Raw genomic sequence first — 20812 nt, 5'->3', positions numbered from 1 at the left:
TTAGTTTTGAGGAAAGGATAAGCAGAAGAAAATTATCCTCATCAGAGAATTTTGAACTGGTGCCTATTTGGCATTGAAATATATATGACCAAAGAGCAAGCCAGGCCTTGGCACTTCCTGGTTTTTCATAAACCTTACAGCTGCTCTGTAGAAACTCAGCTCTCAAGAGGAGGACAGCATCTTTTATTTATTGATGAGTGAAAACTTGCGTATCATTCCTCTCTCAGTCCTGTCTTTGACCAGACCTTCTCTTTCTAAATTCAAACTCCATCTGGTATTTTAGCCACTAAAGAGGCTTCCTGCCACTGAGTTAAAACAGTTTGGGCGTTCTGTTACTGTGTCTGAAAAGAGTGACAGATCATGAATTTATGTCTTGAGGCAAGTTGCAGTTCTAATGGCTAGCGAGGCAACCAGTATAGTAATAGAACTGTTACTTCTCACTCTAACTTTAAGAACAGAGACTTGGGCCTATTTCTCACTGTAAATTTTTTATAAAAGAGGAAGCTTCTGGTAATAAATTTTGAAGAAAAAATAATGTATTGAATTATCTTTTTATTATTAAAAAGTTGGTGCATAGTTGAGCTTATGTCAGAAAAGTTGTCTTGCTTTTAAAATCCAAGCAATTTTCTAGTGACTTTTCTCCTCATTTAAATTGCCCTGGCAACCCTAAAACACATCTGTTTGAACTTGATGTATTTGTCATGTTCATGTAGCACCAAATGAGTGGCTAGCTGTCTTGGTGATCTGTTGCTGTGTAACAAGCCACCTCAAAACTTAGTTTTCAAAACAACAGTCATTTGGTCAGTGTTTGGTGGAGCTCAGAAGCTCTACTCTGAGTCATCTAGGGCTGCTTGTCTTGGGGTCGGATTATCCACTTTCATAATGGCTGGCAGTGGCTACGTCCAGCAGCCTCGCTTCCTCTCCCTAGGCTGTTGGGTTTCCTCACAATATAGTGGTTGGGTTTTAGAAGGACAAAGTAGGTGCATGGTACTTTCATGATTTGGCCTCAGAAGTTATTTAAGGGCAGTTGTATCGTACTCTCTTGAGTAAGTCAGTCACAAAGGCCCACCCAGTTCGAAAGGAGAAGACATCAGTTCCACCTTTAGATGAGGGAGTGGCACTACTCTAGGAGCATACACAGACAGGAGATACTGTTGTGGTCACCTTTGGAAAACACTGTCTGCCTCACCAGCTGATTTCTGTCCCTCTTGAGCATGTGCCACGAAGAGTAAAACAGTCGTGGGCCTCTTGGCTTTTAAAGGCTCCTCATATTTGGGTATCTTTGAATTTTACGTGCTACCTCCCCAAGACGTTTGCCTTTAAGATAGGTTGTCCCCACCTCCATCTGTACCAGATCCTAGTCTTCAGAATTTCTCCTTTGTCCAAGAGTTAGTTAACACTGAGGTGGCACAGTGAATAAGATAATACACTCTGAGACCTTGGGAATCGGATATACTATAATAACAAAACATGAATCGTATTTTTGATGGGTGAACGAATGTTTAGTATTGTAGAGAGAAATTGCCAGGTATAAGCCAGAATAGTCATTTGACCGTTAATTGGGTTCAAGGCACCTTCTGAGTGAGCATTTTCCTTGAGGGGAAACTTGACTTTAACCAAACACGAGGTGCTGCTGTCAAACATTTACTTCCTGAATAATTTTCAGGTCAGGGTTAAATCATTAAATAGTACAAAGAAATGTAAACGTGACCAAGCGAGCATTTTATAAGAAGTCATTGTTTCTCTTGAGTAATTACTGCTAAACATAGCTGAGGATTTGGGTCAGAGTGGAGAGAAATGGCTGTATTAAAAACTCATTACATAAAGCTGAGCTAGAATTTTTAGTGTTAAGTGATACTGGGTGAGAACGCTTTATTAGCTTTCTCATTAAAACAGGTTTCCAGCTTTAAGCCTAGTAGGGAGAGAGATTGGGAGTTTAAATCTGGGTATATGATGTTCATGAAGTTTATTTTACAGGTTGTTTTGCAAAAACACTCGTAGAGCTTGTTGGTATGAAGAACCTGAAGTCCTGGGCTAGTGTCAATCGAGGAGCCATTATTCTTTCCAGGTGTGTAGAAAGTGTGCCTTTTTTCTGCTTAGGGTCCTTGTCCTCAATGCCCGTGGGTGCGCAGCATGCTTCCTTCACGCTTACTTCTCAGTTCTAATGTCTGTTTCCAATAGTCCAGCATTCCTGTCAGTTACTCTTGGTCTAGACAAGGATACCAAATATTAGAGAGCAAATGTAACTCTTGCATCAGTCCTTACAGTTTTTCTCATACGCCCTCTTTTGGATCATAGAATTAGGGCATTCACAAGGCGTCGTTGGATTGTTTCACCACATGTATGGTTTGGGCCAAAGTTTACTTGTATTCTTTTTTAATGGATTAGTTTTGTTCCTGTAAAAACTGACAGAGTTGTTTTTCAAATCGTGACTGACTTTACTGACTTTGTTTTCAACTATTCTAAAAGGATTCGAGAAGCATTTGCTATTAAAGTCTGCATGCTAATTAATCTTTGTTTCTAATTAAAATGTTAGAAAACTGATGATTTGTGAATTGAGACATATGCTTAACTTGTATATTGTTGTTTGGACATAGGTTGAGTTTATAATTTACAGGTCATTGAAATTTCCATCTATTCTATTCCCAGATAAGATCCTTTTATTAAGGATATTCATTTTAAAATAGATTTGTGTGTTGTTTTGAAGTAATCACTGTTGATTTTTTTTGCCCTGCTGTGTTACCGAGATTTGGAAAAACAGTTACCAGTCTCAGCTTGAATTTCCCACAGTATTTCACATGCAAGTTACTATGCAGTTTAATTTGTATATGTTTATAAATGTTGTAGGCATTTCTTCAATATATATTTTGATTTGGTACACATATACTCACAAATACGTACATTCCAAACGGGCATTCATTATTTTTAGGTATATCAGTATCTCCAAATATATGGGTGATACAGATCACTAGTTTATTTCTCATTAAAATTAGCTAATTTTCCAGTTGGTGTTGAACAGCCAGAGTCTATTAGCTGAAACATGAACTTTTTGACATGAATTTCTTTCCTGGGCATTTGGAATGTTAACACCTACTGACACATTCTTTCATTACACTCAATTAACTAAAAATTATGGCAATGCCGTAAAATTAATTTTTTTAACATCTTTATTGGAGTATAGTTGATTCACTTTGTTATACAGCTATATGTATACATATAACCCCGTATCCCTTCCCTCTTGCATCTCCTTCCCACCCTCCCTCTCCCACTCCTCTAGGTGGTCACAAAGCACCGAGCTGATCTCCCTGTGCTATGCGGCTGCTTCCCACTAGCTATCTATATTTGGTAGTGTATATATGTCAATACTACTCTCTCACTTCGTCCCAGCTCACCCTCCCCGCTCCCCATGTCTTCAAATCCATTCTCTATGTCTGCGTCTTTATTCCTGTCCTGCCCCTAGGTTTATCAGAGCATTTTTTTTTTTTTTAGATTCCATATATGTGTGTTAGCATACCGTATTTGCTTTTCTCTTTCTGACTTACTTCAGTCTGTATGACAGACTCTGGGTCCATCCACCTCATTACAAATAGCTCAATTTCGTTTCTTTTTATGGCTGAGTAATATTCCATTGTATATGTGCCACAGAACCAGGAAGAAATAGAAAATATAAACAGACCAGTCACGAGCACTGACATTGAGACTGATTAAAAATCTTCCAACAAACAAAAGTCCAGGACCAGACGGCTTCACAGGCGAATTCTCTCAAACATTTAGGGAAGAGCTAACACCTGTCCTTCTCAAACTCTTCCAAAATGTAGCAGAGGGAGGAACACTTCCAAAGTCATCCTACGAGGCCACCATCACCCTGATACCAAAACCAGACAAAGATGTCACAAAGAAAGAAAACTACAGGCCAATATCACTGATGAACATAGATGCAAAAATCCTCAACAGAATTAATTTTTAAAGATTGCTCATCAATCAGAGCTCCCCTTGGGTGGATTTCAAACATGAGAAGGATACTGTAGGTTTATTATGGAATATTCCTTAAAACGGGAATATGAAATATCTGAACATAAAGTATCTGAGGTTCTAAAGGGAAGTGAAACTGGAGATAAATTAATAATTGATTAATATAATAATTATTTTTATTTGGCGTTAGAATACTGTCATGTGCTTGTTTGGCAAAATTCTTTCCTTGTTTATATTTTTCTTTAAAACTCGTGCAGTATGTGTGTGTGTGCGTGTTTGTTTTTGTTTGTTTGTTTTGCTAAATCTTTTTTAGAGTGACAAAGTGTCATTCTGGGTGAAAAAGTCAGCCTTGTATGCAGTCTGAAAAATAACTCAGAGAAGCATAATTCTCTAGCATTTAAATGCATGAGCTCTAGACAGACTGCCTGGGTTCCAGTCCCAGCTCACTGTGTGGCCTTAGGCAAATTACTCAGCTTTTCTGAGCCTTAACTTTCTTGGAGGTACAATGAGATTAATAATAATCCTAGGTTGTTATGAAAACTAAATGGGATGATGCATACATAGTGCTTAGCATTATGTTTAATGCGTGTGTTCAGTAAATATTAACTTGTGTCACTATTATGCACTGTGTGACTGTGTGTTTAGCCAAGGTTTAGAAAATACGAACACCTGTGAGTCACAAGTCTATTGAGAGGGCACTTTACTTTTCAGCTTTGCAGGTGGCAAGCAGTACTTGTTGCTTGTCTTCCACAAGCATGTCCTCCTCTCTGTGGACATGATGGAAATTATTGGGACCAGGGTCTTTCAAACATGCCACGTGATTTCTTTCTGGGTTGTGTTTCAGTGGTCAGCATTTAAACGTGGTCGTGAGGACGTCAGGGGAGAATAGGAAATTCGGCCCTGGGGTTTGGTGGTTGAGTGCCTGTGACTTGGCCCCTATTTAGAGCAAGGGGCCTACTTGTTGCCAGTCTGAAGAGCTCTGCTCACCTGTGATAAAGTACGCCAGCAAGGTCTCAGAGAGCAGAGCTGACCTCATTTTGTTGAATGAGTCACACTGATCAAGTGGTTAACTAGGAGCCCGGCTCTGGCTATAGGTGTTTCAGATACAGGATCATGTGAGCCTCAAAACACAACCCTGTGAAGAAGGCAGGTTCTTTTGTTCCCATTCTGCAGGCCAGGAAACTGAGTCTTTGAGAATTTAAATAGCATGCTCTTGGTTGTATAGTTACTGAGTGGCAGAGGCAGGTTTCAGATCTGGGCAGTTAAGCTCCAAGGTAAAGCTCTTTACGCCTTCACTCAGTGTTTTGGCAATAGAGTTCAGTAAGAAGGCCATTCATTAACTGCTTACCTTTCATGCTCCCCACCGTTCCTCCGTGTACACCTATTCACGCATGTTAATTCAGTCACTCTGAGCATTTCTTGACTGTCTGCTCTGTGTACATGGTGCCATGAGATAAATAAAGCACAGGGTCCTTGCTCCTGAGCTTTTCTAGGTGGAGAAGGAAAGGTAGAATAAATGTAGTAAACAATTTTGAGGCAGGGTGTTCGTCCTAAGACAAAGTGAAAGCAGGACCTATTATGTGGTTTTAGAATATAGGCTACTAGCCCCCATCATTCATCTGATCAATGGGAAAAAAAAGTATTTATAGTTACACAACTTGTCTCACAAGTCAATGAATTTTTTGTACTGTGTGCGAAGGTAGTATTTGCAGACAATCTAAGGGTTTTTTATGAAATTTAATTTTTTGTTTGTTAATTTTTGTCTTCTCTCTTCAGCCTTCTCCAGAGCTCTGATCAAGATGTTGCAAATAAAGTCAAAGCTGGATTGAAAAGCCTTATTCCCACATTGGAAAAAAGCAAAAACACCAGCAAAGGAATAGAAATGCTACTTGAAAAACTGACTGCCTAGGTAGAAACTGCTAAGAACAAGTTGGAGTCATTTTTCCTCTTCTGTTTTCCCAGTACAGAAAAGAAGGGCTAGGGTCCATCTTACTGGTAATTTGGGTGCTCTGTATATGTGTTTCTTCTTTGTATAAGAATCTATTGATAAAATGATTTCTAAAAATGGCCTTTTTAAGAAAAAAAATCTCAGCCTTCTCTTTTATCATATTGAATAGTAAGCAGATTACAATGTAAAATGTTTAACAGTCATGCACAGTGAGACCAACCAAATTTATATAAAATTTAATTTTATTTAATTGTGCATTGATTCAGGGGAGAAGACATCTTCAGTGAACAGTAGTCTGAGAGGGCTTCATGGAGGAGGAGGAACCTGAGAGTTTCCTGCTTCAGAGGAAGGCAGGATGTGGTAAAGGAGAGCCACGGGGAGTCCTTGGTGGGAGCAGTGAGGTGGCAGTCAGTGGTTTTGAACTGAACTTCAGGAAGGCTTGGGGCTTGTTGGGTACCGTCATGGGGATACTCTGCATCCAGGACAGCTGCATTCCTAGCTGCCTTATGGATTGGGTGCCATGTTAGATTTTATTTGAAACAAGCCACTCCAGGAAGTTAAGATTTTTAGGAGGAAATGTGCTGAATGAATTAGGGGATCATAGTGGGTAGCAGTGTTAAGGTCATTGTCACAGGAGAGATTTTCCTGTCTTTGAAACTGGGCCTTCCAAGTAAATAGCTCCTTGTAGTGAGACTTTCTCTCTTGGGACTTTCCCTGAAGTAGTTGAGGCCTACAGGGTTTGAGTTAGAAGGATATGCAATTTGTTAATAGTGCAGAAGTTGGAATTTAAGTACAAGTAGGATGTTTGAATTTTAAAACTACACTTGGCTTCCAAGCAACAAAGCTTGGAAGGATTGGTGAACCTTGGAAGAGTTCATGGCCAGGCTCATGTAGCCCTGCCTATGAATACCTGACTGCTTTCAAAACCAGGCCTTGGGGCTTCCTCTAAGTAGCCTGATGTCACAGGACACCCACTCAGGTCTGTCACTGCAGTTACACCTCAGGTGAACAGCTGTGCCTTTCCTACCAGACCGCTGCGTCCCAGGACTACTCCCAATGGATGAGCTGCCAGGACGTTACCTGCTGCCCTCTCCTGTGGGTGCATTGAACCCTGCAGGAGCAAAAGAGCCGATGCCTGTAATTCTCTTTTGGCATGGATTCTCCTCCTACCCCCCACCCTGTACCCCGCCCCCCCACCACCACGACCCAGCCAGGTCTAAGGGTAGAGGTGGGACCGTTGGGGGAACTGGGGGTGGTGTGGGAGACAATGGGGAAGAGCTTGCTTTTGTTTGACTGATATATTGTGTGTTTGTTTTCCATATAAAGGGCCCATTTGGAAAGAGAGGGGGACAGAAATTCTGCTGTTTGTTCCATCTGTAAGACTAAAAAAATAACATCCGTAGTTTGGAAAGTTCGAATATTATGAAGCATATAACGAAAGAAGAAATTCTTCTTCTGCCCCACTCCTCCACACCCCTGCCTTGTCCTCCCCAGAAGCAACGACTTTCAGTTCTTTTTAGCTCTGCTAAGTTTTTAAATATATGATTTTTGTGGGTTAAAAAAAAAAAGCTATCCGTTTTAGGCATTTTCTTTTAACTTCCTGTTATGGAAAAATACAGATTGAGACTTCACCACCACTGTCTCCCTACTTCTTTTCTTTCCATTTTCCCAGTAGAATTGCATCATCTTTGATAAATTGATGTTCAGTTTATATGATTATGTTGACGTCAGTTGTTAAATACTGAAGGAAGTAGTGAGTTGTCATGACATTTCCTATACCATTTTTTTTCCTGGAATTAATAAATTGCCTCGTTTATTTTTATTTGCTTACTTTCCTACATTCCTATAATTAATTTTTCTCAAACTGTCCATCAGAATTGCATACACTCTTCTCCAGTAGGCATTTTCCTCTTTTTTCAGCCTGGCAAGGCTCACATGTTATTCTGGGGTCAACCCCTTTCCCGATGGCTCCAGTATGTCCCATCTAGTGTGCCTCCAGTGGGTCATAGATGTGCTGAAATTTTAACAGCTTCAGCCCTTACTCCAACAGGCCATACAAACATTTCCCTTGTGTGGTTCATGCAAAAGATCACTGGTATGAACTAATCCCAGGGGCCCTTTCCTTAAGTCAGTGATGGATTTAGGAAGGAGCCTGGCCAATGGACCTCAGAAGAGAAGTATATTCCTGGGAGAGGTTCCTTTGGTCTCACACCCACAAGGAACAGAGTCCCTTTCCTGCCGGCTGACTTCAGTATATGCAGAAAGCATACTGAGGATGGCTGAGTAAAAGGTTGAAAGAATCTGAAACTTTGATGTTGAACTGCTGAATAAATCAACTCCTGGAGCTGCCCTACCCCTGAACTTCCTGTTATGTGAGAAAATTAACTTTCATTTATCATTGAGGCCATTTTGAGCTGAATCTTTAGAAACTTGAAGCCAAAATTGTGCTAACCTGTCAGTGAATACTGACTTCCACACTATCCACTACATCAGGTCAACTGGCAGACACTTCCGCTGGAGCCACCTGGCTTTCTGGGCGTCCTAAGAACCTGCAGCACAGCCGTCCTCATCCCAGGCCTTCCCTTCATGTCTCCTATGGAGAGCCCATTTGAGGATCCCATGCATTTCATTTTCTTGCTTAACATCCTCTTTTGAATGGGGCACAATCTCTAGTAGCATCCTGAGAAAGAATGCATATGAGGGAAAATTTTAAAGTCTGAATGTCTGTTCTACCCTTTCACACCTGGACACCTAGTTTAGCTGGATATAGAGTTCTAGTTTGAAATTCATTTTGCCTTGGAATTTTGAAGACATTGGTCAATATTTTCTTTGGCTTGCAGAGTTACTATGGAAGTCTAATGCCATTCTTATTCTCAGTCTTTTATATGTGGCCTTTTTGGGGGGGGGGTTTGTGAGGGGTTTCTCTGAAAGGTTTCAGGACTTTTTTTATCCCCAGCCTCCTTGTATTTCAGGATCACGTGCATTGCTATGTGTCATGTGTGTCTGCTCTTTATTCTTCGTGCTGGGTACTTGAGGATTTTAGTCGGAGACGTGAAGCCCTTCCATTTGGGGGCTGTATCTGTATTGTCTCCCTAACCCCCTGCTCCTCCAACCCTATTTTCTCTATTCTTTCTCGTTGAAAGAAATCTGTTTTGCAGATTTCGAATGCTGATTTGATCCTCTAATTTTCTTTTTCAATTCTTTGGCTCTTTGTTTTGCTTTCTGTGTGAGATATTTCCTCCACTTTCTCTGTCAGCCCTTCCGTTGACCTGTTCTTTTCTTGTTTCTTGAATGAAGTATCTCTTAAATCCCTGGGAATGTTGTCTTTTTTGTTTGTTTGTTTTACCTTGCTTTCTCTCCTGTGTCTGCACTTTTTGTTTATTTTGGTCTCTCATGTTTGAGACTTTCTGGGAGAGATCTTTGGCTCTCCTTTGTATACTTAAGACATTTAAAGCTGATCAGAAAGGGGGCAGGCCCTTCTGGACTGTTGACTGCTCGTTACACAGGTGATGAGGTAGGGATGCTCCTGTTTCACTGGAGTCCTCCAGATGTCAGGATCCATGGGCCTTGTGTCTGGGCCATTCTGTGCCTCTAGGGGGAAGTCCACCTGGCAGCCAGAATTCTGGGTGCTCAACACTGTGTGCAGATTTTCATTAACCCACCTGCTTTGAGTACAGCACCTCTCCCTCATGTTCTCGTATGCCTGGGACCCCCTTGTCTGAAGAAATCGAACCACTGTGAGTCCACAAACTAAACTCTCAGCCTTCTGCCAGTGTGTGGAGGGGTAGTCAACCAGTTTTAGCCAATCCTCCTGTTTTCCATCCTAGGCCTCACTCCAGCTTTTCCCAGTACTTAGCACCTCTGCTTGCTGGGATTTTCTGTAGATCAGAGTGAGAATTAACTTGCTCCCCTGCTTATACGTGGTGTTCAGCTTTCTTGGCCCTGATAACTTTCTCCGTGGCTTCCTCTTTTTCCAGATATTTGTTGTTGTTCACTGACGATGACTTCTCTCCTGTTTGTTTCTTTCTTTGTTTTGACTTTCTACCATTTTAATTTATTCTTAGCAGAAATCAACAAATGGTTTTAACCAAATTGAGAACAACCTGCCTGGCTGAATGGAGGATGTATTTTCCATGCAAAAGTTTCCTGCTTTTGAGAATGTCTTTAACTTTAAAATTTAGCTTTTGTAGCTTTCAGATTGCACCCCATGCTTTTCTCAGGGATCGATCTGACGTTGCCTAGAATGAAGGAGAACCTGTTCCCCTTTAAGCCTGGGGTAATATGTGTTTGCCTAATGGAATAAGGCTTCCTGCTTGCCTGAACGCAAAGGATAGGCTCTTTAAAATATGTGATGGCACTTGTTTCTGTTTGCAATGAAATTTTGAAAAGGTTACATCTTATTTATAGCAGATTAGTCACTCTTAAGAGTACATCTTACAAAGACAAGAGTGTGTGTATATTTTTAGAATAATGGTTAAGAGAGTACAGGGTCTCAGAAAAAGCAGCAACAGTTTATACTGAGCCGCTAATCAAACTATTTCTAAAACTAATGAACTTAAATAAGCATAAAAATCTGCCACTTGAACTTTTTTCTCACCTCTGAAACCGTTTAACGTAAGGAAACAGGTTATAATCATCTCCATCTGTTAAGGACTGAATTCATTTTGTCCCCTTCAAGTGTGTGTGTGGGAATCCTAACCGCCACTCCCACTTCTGTACCGTACCTCAGAAAATGACTATCTGCAGATAGAGTCTTTAAAGAGGTAATTAGGGTAAAATGAGGTCTTATGGGTAGGCCCTAGTTCAGTATGACTGGTGTCCTTGTAAGAAGAGATCAGGACACACCTAAAGAGAAGAACATGTGAAGGCAAGAGAGAAGAGGGCCATCCCTAAGCCAGGGAAAGAGGATTCCAAAAGAAACAAACCCTGCTGACACCTTCATCTTGGATTTCCAGCCTCCAAAAGCTGTTTGAGGAGATAAATTGCTGTTGTTTTCGCCGCCCAGTCTGCGGTATTTGTTAGGCAGCCTTAGGAAACTAAGACACCTTTTCTAAATTCAAAACCTCTACCACCACAGTGCCTCCAAATTCCCTACCCTTTTTCCCAGATGAACTCTTAAGGGTTTAAATGAAGTCAACCAGTAGATACGTTATTTGGATTGGTCTTTTCTGAATGGTAACTAAACGGCCCGCTCTGCTCTGCATTCCAGAGTTTGCAAACAGACACTGATTGCTGTGGGCATGTTTGTACCCAAAACAGTGACTTGGAAGATAGTGCCGATGTTTCCACTTGCATCCCTGTGAAGGAGTGGTGTTTGGAATCTTTCATCAAAATGATTTCTAATGTTTAAACATGGCCTCATGCCCATTGCTGAATGTAAGTGGACGAAGAGAGCTCCAAAAACATGGTAATGAGAAATTTTGGTCCATGCTGTCTTGTTTTTAGGGGAATTAATTCTATCTTGGGGAAAATGATTAGTTCTTCGTTGTGCCGATATGTGATAGCACTTAAGTGGAAGGTGATAGAAATCTGGTAAGGTTATGAGAATCATCTGACTGTGCTCTTGATGACTATAATTAAGCATAATGAATAATTTAGGTATTTTAAATGACTTCCAGATGCTTGAAAACAGACTTTGCTTTTAGATAGAAATCCTCTTGCATTTAAAACTCATGTTCTTATTGATAAACCTGCCAGTGAACACATTGACTTGCTGCTGTTACATTCCACAGTAGACAGTGATAGAAAGAATGAACATGATTTTTAAAGACCTGTGTAACAGCAAGGAAGTGCTTTTGAGGAAATGGACAAGTCTTGGGTGTTATTTTTCTTGCCCAATCAACTATTCTGCCCCATCTGTATTGCTTAATACTTAAATCTAGCTCTAAACATAGATGTGTTGAAACCCGTTGCATCTGCGTGTAATGTAACCTGGTGGACGTGTGTTTTGGTCTGGCTGGCGCCTCTTTGGGGGCTCCCCTCGTCTCACGTTTCAGTCGTCCCGTTTGTGTAGGGTGAGCCCATCATGACCTGCCTTCATCAGATGCACGTGACCCAGGGCTCCCAAATCACAGCACCATTCACTTGGCCACGGTGTTTAGTTAATGGGTAAAGTGCGCCTTTTAACAAATAGCATCAAATCAGAATCTGGCATGGGACCAAAACAAGAGCATTTAGAGCTCTGGGGCTTCACTGGATCGCTGTGAGGTTTAACTCAACTTCAATTGAGTTTACATGTGAAAAGGACCTAGAACTGGGCCTGAATACACAGGTTGGGGCTCAGTCCCAGGGCCAGGCTTTCTAATGGCCAGGTAGAATCATGGGAGATTTGGAGATTGCTGGAAAGCTTTGTTGTCACAAAGCCGTGACTTGGAAGTCAGAGTTCCCATTGTTGAGTTTTTTTGACATCAAACATTTCAGCAACCCTTGCCCCAAAATGCAGTATTACACTTGCACTTTTGAGTTTGTATTGGCTAAGAAATCACATAGGAAGGTCCATGAATTCATTACCACTTTTAAATACATAATTTACAATCAATTTAAAGCAGCTGTGTACCTTTGAAAAGGCTTCACTCCATTTGTAGCTAGGGGTTGGGGCAAGGTAGGGTCTGCAGGCCCCCTGCAGTCTCTTCTGCCCACAGGTTAGGAAGCAAGGGTGAAAGCACTTGAGCCCAAATTGGCTGTTTTTTAAATGCAAATAACCCTGATAGGAACAGCACCTTTAGCTGTAGCCCGTGGTTAACACCTTCCTTTAAAGTCTATCAACTTTTCGGGTAGAATGCTGAGAGCTAGGCAGCTTGGAGAGGGAGTTGTTTCCTTGGGAAGGAGCAAGGGGTAATTTGAGGTCATTCACCTGGGCCAAAAAGCCTAGGAACAGCAGAGAAGTCCAGGGTTTCAACTTGCTTAGTGGTCTTGTCATGCAGAGATGGGTGTGAGTCAGCACCGGGAGACACTGGGCCAACTCCAGGTGATTGCTTTGTAGAGGAAGTTGCCTTGGATTTGTTTGAGAAGCTTGGACCCAGCGTGGGTTCTGCCCCTTACTAGGCAGGTGATTTTGGTCCTCAGTTTTCTCATCTACAAAACAAGCCACCTGCTTCACGTTCCCTCAATTAGTAGACTTCTTTAAACAAGAACATTCACTACAAATGGGAGGGTTTTTTTTGTTTTTTTTTTTTTCTGCGGTACGTGGGCCTCTCGCTGCTGTGGCCTCTCTCGTTGCGGAGCACAGGCTCCGGACGCGCAGGCTCAGCGGCCATGGCTCACGGGCCTAGCCGCTCCGCACCATGTGGGATCTTCCCGGACTGGGGCACAAACCCGTGTCCCCTGCATCGGCAGGCGGACTCTCAACCACTGCGCCACCAGGGAAGCCCCTGGGAGGGGTTTTTGAGAGCAGTACCGCAGTGAAAAGCACTTGGAGTGTGTTTTCAGAAGATCTGGCTTTGAAGCGCGGCCCTGAGTCTGACCAGGAATGTGAGTCACAATCTTTAGAAACTTCTGTTTTCTTATTTATAAAAATAGAGATAGTACCTGAAAATTTCAGAGGGTTGAGGTCAGAATCAAATGAGATTGTGTATGTGAAGATGCCTTGTAAAACTTTGTAGGTGTTCATGATTCCCGAGATAGGTTGGATATTCCTTGCCTTGTTTGGTTCCCAAGTCACAGGGTTGCAGTGTGCCGGGGACTCGGCCAGAGGTGCAGGGTGGAAGAAGGGGAGAAAGGACCTTCTCCAGGGGAAGAACCTTCGGTGACTTAAGTTAATACAAGGAGTACACAGCTCTCCTCCACCAGGATTGTGGGGGGACAGGCATGTCCTGACTCACCTTAGAAGCAGGTAATACGTGGTACTTTGATTCTACAGTACAACAAATCATGCATTTGGGATAAGGTGAGAGCTCAGCAAACGGCGTTTGAGGCCTGGCCTGGCCTGGGAATCGAAGGATTAGTATGGTAGAATGAAAGGAGCTTGGGATAGATGTGAGTTCTAACCCGCAACCCACCAGTAGATCAGGTGGTTTCTAGATGGGATGCTCCAAGTCCCAGCTTGCCCTGAGATGCCTTGGGGAGCAGCACTGTGGTAGGAGGTGGGGGCAGAGCCGATGGGGCTCTTGACCAGCCACCTAGGCTCCAGTGAGAGCAGCCCCGCTAATATCTGTTTAACACGTTCAGATTTGGAGTTAGGTTTCTTTTTGTAACAGGGTTCTGCTGTTAAAAACAAACAAAAAGCTAGAAAACCACTGAGATTGCAATCTCCTGCACGGTGTCCTCAGTGCTGCATGCAGTCAGCAAGCTGGGCCAGAAGGGAGGCATTAGACTGCGAGCAGATTTCCTGTGAAGCCACGAGGCTTAAGCATCTGGGCCGCTTGCTTGCTTGGCATTCCAAAGCCTGCTACATCATTTTGTATTCATACTTTAATTTTTTCTTAAGGGGAGATCCTAAATTGTACAGGCTTTAGGCCCCACGAATCCTGGATCCCTTGCGTTAGACGCAAGCTTCTTTTTTTTTTAGAAATTTATTTTTAATTTATTTATTACTTTTGGCTGTGTTGGGTCTTTGTTGCTGTGCTGTGGGCTTTCTCTAGTTGTGGCAAGCAGGGGCTACTCTTCGTTGTGGTTCCCAGGCTTCTTATTGCGGTGGCTTCTCTTGCGGAGCACGGGCTCTAGGCACGTGGGATTCAGTGGCTGTGGTGCACGGGCTTAGTTGCTTGTTCCACAGCATGTGGGATCTTCCCGGACCCGGGCTCGAACCCATGTCCCCTGCATTGGCAGGCGGATTCTTAACCACTGTGCCACCGGGGAAGCCCAAGACGCAAGCTTCTTAATGTACCGACATCACTACACACCCGTCCTAGTGAACTGAACGTGCACCCTTAGAAAGAACAAACCAGCCATTTGGAATGGGGTGGGTGTTGCTTTGCAAGCTCAACTTTATTAAGTGATGGCAAATCCAGTGCTGTATTATTCCTGCTAAATAAGAATGGATATATAATATTGGTTATTGCTCATCTTCTTTCTTCTCCTCCACCAGCATTATTATCAGAGTAGCATAGCTTTGAGGCTAAGAACGCATACTGTGTAACGATTCCCCATAGAATACTGTCATGTGATGTATTGAACACAGTGCCTGGACATGAAAAGCGCTCATAAGTTTTCGTTTTCCTTATTATCATCATTGGGTGATTAGTCGAGATAGAAACAACTAGTTTCCTATCTCAGTACCTCAGAAACAGAACGCCAGTTTTTGGTTGGGTGGACTGCCCAACTCAAAAACATTTCCGCCTTGTTCACAGAAAAGTTTTTTTGCCAATGAGATGTAAGAATAAATGTATTCATGCAGGAAGTCACGTTAAAGGAGAAAGAGTGCCCTCCTCTGGTCTTTTCTTTCTCTCACTCCTTTGAACTTAGATGTGATGGCTGGAACTTCAGCATCTGTATTGGAGCATGTGGACAAGGTTTTTACCTTATAGGTGTGTGAGCAGAAGGGAGCCTGTGTCCCTGCCAGCTTCATGGAGTTGCTACATTAACCTTGGACTATCAGCTCTCAAATGCTTTTATAAAGGCAGGGTTCTCAAATCACTTGGATGGCTTGTTAAAACAGATTTCTAGGCCCTACCCCAAAAGTCTCTGATTCAGTAGATAATGGTTTGGAGCCAAAGAGTCTGCATTTTTAATAAGTTCCCAGGTGATACGGATTGTGCTGGTCCCAGAACCATGTTTTGAAAGCCAAGGTTTTACGCATTTAGGGAAATAAACTTTTCTTGTTTAAGGGGTTAAACAAGATTTGGGGCTATTTTGTTATTAAAGTTGCGTCTTACACATTATTTAACTTTAGTAAGTAACTCTTCTTGCTCTGCTGAGTGTTGAGGAGCAGCAACACGACTAAAATGCCCCTCAGAGCGAAGCAGAGAGATGGGATGAACTGCACAAGGAGTTTTGGGCCTCTGCATCATTCATGTCAGATGGGTACTGAGCACCTGGTATGTGCTAGGCATGTACAGAAATAACTGAGACGTGGTCATGATTAACAGTGATTAACCTGATTAACCTCCAGGATTTAACAGCTGATACTCATGTGGAAGTCCCGTTGAATCAGACTCATTATAACCAGTGTCTGCAAGAGAGTGATGAAATGAGCAAATGACTTCTCATCATTTGATTAGTCTGGAAACGGGTAGGGGCACAGGGCTGGAGGGAGGGGTCCTTAGAGGCCATCAGAGGCAGTGGTAATCACCTTACCTGCACGTCGGAATCACCTAGGGAGCTTTAAAATACTGATGCCTGGGCCCCGTTTCCAGGGATTCTGATTTGACTGGTCTGGGGTGGAGCCAGGGTACTGAATTGTTGAAAGTTCCTGTGGTGATTTTAATAGGTTGAATAAGGCTGAGCTAAACCAACTCAGAGAGATGAGGTGCCGGCCCCAAGGTGGCATAGAGGGTCAGAGGCAGGCCCCCTGCTATCCAGGAGTGCTCGTCAGATGTGTGGCTGGCCCTAGAAACCTGCTCGAGGCCAGGTACACGGCCAGGTTAATTCCCCTTCGCCTTTAATTGTCCGTGACATAGGATGTGTGGTGCTGTAAGCGTGCATCTGCTCCCAGCTCGGTGACAGAGAGCTCGCTGCAACTCATCAGTTTCGCTAACAAGATTTTCCTTGGTGACAGCAGAACAGATCATTTTAATTAGCATTAGATAATGAATTTAAGAGCATTGAAGTAGTTCCAAAATCTCCCTTAACTTCCCTAAATAACATCATCCAGGAAGTACTCTAGTGGGATTTATTGTTGAGAAATATCTGTGGTAAGGACACAGCAGATGAGTCTCATTGCATGGGATTATTTTCCCTGGTTTTACTTTGAACATACAGACAGAACCACCGGCTGTCAGAGCTGCAGGGACTGAAATGTCTTCTGATGTCCTCATCCCTTATCGGGTTTGCACATCTCCTTGTCCAGTTGTCCCCATGAGTTGGCTGTGACCCTGAACTTAGACCTGCTAGTAACAGGGAGTTCATCCCCAATCTCCTGAGAAGCCCCTTCCACTCAGAAAGTCCTTCCTTACACTCAGCTGAGAAGGACCCCTATAACTTCCCCCCTTGATCAATTCTGCTTTCTGGGAATTCACTCCCTGCCCTTTACCACCGGGGGAGCAGGACAACATCTCTGGGGGCATCTTAAGGGATTTGAATAGATGTTGTGTTGGGGATGAATACTGCTGCCATTGGCCTCTGACTGAAGGGGCTGGGAAAAAATGCATTGTCCTTTCTGCCCTGAAAGAGCTTGCAAGGGGATTTGCCCTCTCTCTAAAGTTCTGTGAAATTGGCAGTGGATATTTTTGATTCACATCTGTCTCAAAGAAAAAAGGAAAAGAAAAATCTCGGCAAACTTGTAAGCCGTTAGGCATGGGAGTGCACATCTTGTTATTACGGTGCTAGTGTCTCCTGGGTCATATTCTGATTGATTTAGAAAGAGGGTGTCTGTTTTCCTTTCCGAATTGGCCTGACCCCACTGTGGAGAAGCTGTTGCGTCCCTAGACCTTAGCTGCTCTCTGGTAACCTGAATCAGTAATGTGAAATTGCATGAGCCAAAGACTCTCAGATTCCAGTTTTCTTGGCTCTTTTTTTTTGTTTTTTAATTTATTTTTGGCTGCACTGGGTCTTCACACGGGCTTTCTCTAGTTGTGGCCAGCAGGGGCTGCTCTTCGTTGTGGTGCGTGGGCTTCTCGTTGCGGAGGCTTCTCTTGTTGCGGAGCACGGGCTCTCGGCGCACGGGCTTCAGTAGTTGTGGCACGCGGGCTCAGCAGTTGTGGCGCCCAGGCTCTAGAGCACAGGCTCAGTAGTTGTGGCGCATGGGCTTAGTTGCTCCGCAGCATGTGGGATCTTCCCGGACCAGGGCTTGAACCAGTGTCCCCTGCATTGGCAGACAGATTCTTAACCACTGCGCCACCAGGGAAGCCCCCTTGCCTCTTTTAAACATAAATTTTGTAAAGTAAGATAATACAAGACTATTGCCTATTGGCTTTTCTATGGGCCAAAATAAAAGTATTAATTTTGTTAAGTCTGTAGTTTAAAAAAGTAGACTTTTGGAGGTATTAGAGAATTATTGTTAGATGTACTGTACAATCACATCCCATGTTTAAGTTAACGCTTGCTCTGACACCAACTAGAATACTGCTGTGTGCTTTTGATGCTAATCACCCAGTTAGTGTCATATCCATAGACTTAAGGGCATGATCCCCAACAAGACTGCCCTGTCTTCAGATGCCAGCCACACTTTAGGAGTCCCCAGGCCACCCACGCTCCTGACCACTGGCTACAAATTCAGAAGTTCACACAACCCCTCAGGTTCAATAATTCACTAGAAGACTTACAAAACTCAGGAAAGCACCATGCTGTGACTATAGTTTTATTGTAAAGGATACAAATCAGGACTAGCCAAATGAAGAGATGCATAGGGCAAGGTGTGGGAGGGTCTCAAATGCAGAGCGTCCGTGCTCTCTCCTGGTGGAACACATCACTCTCTCAGTACCTCAGTGTGTTCCCTAATCAGGAAATTACACTTAGCTGATCTCTAGAGTTTTTAGTGGGCATGATAGATGGAATCATTGGTTATGGGATTGGACTTAATCTCCAGCCCCCCTCCCCTCCCTGGAGGTTGGGCTGGCTCCAAGTCCCCAAACTCCAATCATGTAGTCTTTCTGGTGACCAGCCCCCACCCTGACTTACCTCATCTCGTAGCATAAACTCAGGTGTGATCCAAGAGGCTCATGAATAAATACATGCTCCTATTACTTGGGAAATTCTAAGGCTTAAGAGTCTTTCTCCCAGGAAGCAGGGACAAAGGATGTGCTTGCAGAGGAGTGGGAGGCAAGAGTGACTGTCACACCCGATCGGTATGTGCCCCACAGTGAATGTGAATGGGAGACTTGAATCAGTGGTGGTTTTACTTGGTCGTCACACACTTCTTAAAGGTTTTGTCATGCCAGTGTTTAAAAGATTGTGCTCTCTATTATGTTGTACATTATTAAATACATTGTATGTTTATATATACATATACAGGCACAAACCCGTGATCTATATTAACCCTTCTTTATAGGTAATTTTCAAGGTGATTTTGGCTGCATGTGATTTTTGCCTTACCGACTATAGAGTCTAACCTCCATGAGCTCCCTGATTTGAGGCAACCCATTCAGGTTGTTGGGCAGCCTTCAGGGTCAGGGAGTAGTTTCTTATGTTGAACCAAGTCTGTCCCCTGGTCCTGTGACTCTACCCTCTAGAGTCACACACAGGACAGCCTCTGTGAGAAGAGGACTTTCAATACTTGAAAACAGAGATCCCATATGCTCCTAAATCTTCTTTTCTCCAAAGCAAACATTCTTTGATTTCTTCAGCCATTTTTAGTACATTCTTCTACATACATGGTTTTAGGACTTTCTCATGAATATTTAATGGCCCTTGTAAACTGCAGTGCCAAGAACTGAATACAACACTCCGAGTAGTTAAGTAATTATAGAACAGCTCTTACATTTCCTGATTTGGCACTCTATGCCCATTGATTCAATCATCCCGAGATTATACTTTTTTAGCTGAATTGTAATTTCTCAGTCTTTTTCACAGATCAAGTAAATGCACTTTGGACACACGTTCCTTAGATGCCCGGCATCCACCTCCCTCTCTCCTGGTAACGTCATCATGATTTGGCTGGTTACTTCCGCATTCTCAGTCTATACCCAGAGATAGGAACACAGCCCAGGACTGAACAATCAAAACACTATTCCCTTCATCATAGCGTGTAGATCGTTCGTTTAAATTATTGAGGAAGAGGGCCTCTCTTTCCACTGGCATTTCAATACCAATATGATAAAAGCCTTGAGTTACTACTGAATGAAGCCAACATGGAGGAAAGCAGAATAGAGGGAGAGCGGTAGAGGGAGAGAGACTGAGTCTTTGTGACACCATTTGTGCCAGTGTCCAACTCTGCCTAAGGCTCTGACCTGGACTTTCCAGTTACTTGAAATTGCTGTTCTTTTGTTTGTTTGCTTAAGCCAATTTTAGCTTCAGTCAAATGAGTCCTAACCAGTATACTGTTTTCTATTTAGTGGTGTGGTAGTAAATGTTGAACAACCAGTTCTCGTTGGGAAGGGAAAGGAAAGGGCCTGATTTACAGTGCTTGCTAATTTCTATAGTCTAAGTACCCCGCTGTGACCAATTACAAGCTAACATGTCAACCTGTTCACAAATTTTCTAAGAATTTAATGATCTATGCTCATAAGCCAGCTTCAGCACACTACGGCTTCTATATCTTTACTCAAGATATTAATAAAAATTTTGATCAAAACCAAGCCAAGGATCAAGCTCAGAAGCCAACTAGAGAACTCTCTTCTGTTGTCCAAGTTGTTCTGGATACGTCAGTCAACATTCTTCGGGCAAGCCCAGCAAGCTACAGATTTAACTCTTTTTACTAAAATCCAGCCCATGTTTCTAAATACTTTGTCCACTATTACAAGAAAATGTCAGGAATTCTGCTAATGGCAAGTCCTCTACATTCTTGCATCCCTCTGTGCTGTCAGTCCAGTCCTTGTAGGAAGTGGAGTCACCTTGTCATGGCTTGCTTCAGTGACCCATGCTGCCTCCTGAAGACCACTGTTTTCCATTCTAAATGGCAAACCACCTGCTAAGCACTCTGGGGGAGGACTTTTATTGCTTGCCAGTTGTTTCTGGAATCTCTCCTTCTCCCCACTTGGAAAACTTGAACATGGTCTGTGTCCAGTCTTTCTTCACTTTCACAGATTATTTCAGGTATGTGCCATGGGAGAAGTCAGAAATGAGAGTTGGAATTTTGTCTAACCTTTATCATTTTTATTTTTGTAATTTTGCCAAAATCTATTTTCCCTCCAACAGAGC

At 42.8% G+C, this 20812-nt stretch overlaps 1 protein-coding gene across 5 annotated transcripts in view; it reads left to right on the top strand.

The window, feature by feature from the left end:
- The window catches only part of PUM3 (pumilio RNA binding family member 3), a 65466-nt gene extending 52390 nt beyond the window's left edge, over positions 1 to 13076 (top strand). The window contains exons 18-21 of one of the 5 annotated variants that reach the window (XR_003432663.1): positions 1978 to 2068; positions 5749 to 5881; positions 6187 to 6280; positions 7247 to 7742. Coding sequence is in view for 4 of the 5 variants with exons in the window: in XM_027105775.1 (XP_026961576.1) it covers positions 1978 to 2068; positions 5749 to 5881 (224 nt within the window). In the remaining variant the exon portion in view is untranslated. The other 4 variants (XM_027105775.1, XM_027105774.1, XM_027105773.1 and 1 more) reach the window with 4 other exon arrangements.
- Positions 13077 to 20812: the final 7736 nt, after the last annotated feature.

Source organism: Aethalodelphis obliquidens, unplaced genomic scaffold, assembly GCF_003676395.1.
Source record: "Aethalodelphis obliquidens isolate GAN/ISIS:26980383/991018 unplaced genomic scaffold, ASM367639v1 scaffold7, whole genome shotgun sequence".
Lineage (NCBI taxonomy): Eukaryota > Metazoa > Chordata > Mammalia > Artiodactyla > Delphinidae > Aethalodelphis > Aethalodelphis obliquidens.
This window is presented reverse-complemented; position numbering and strand designations above follow the sequence as displayed.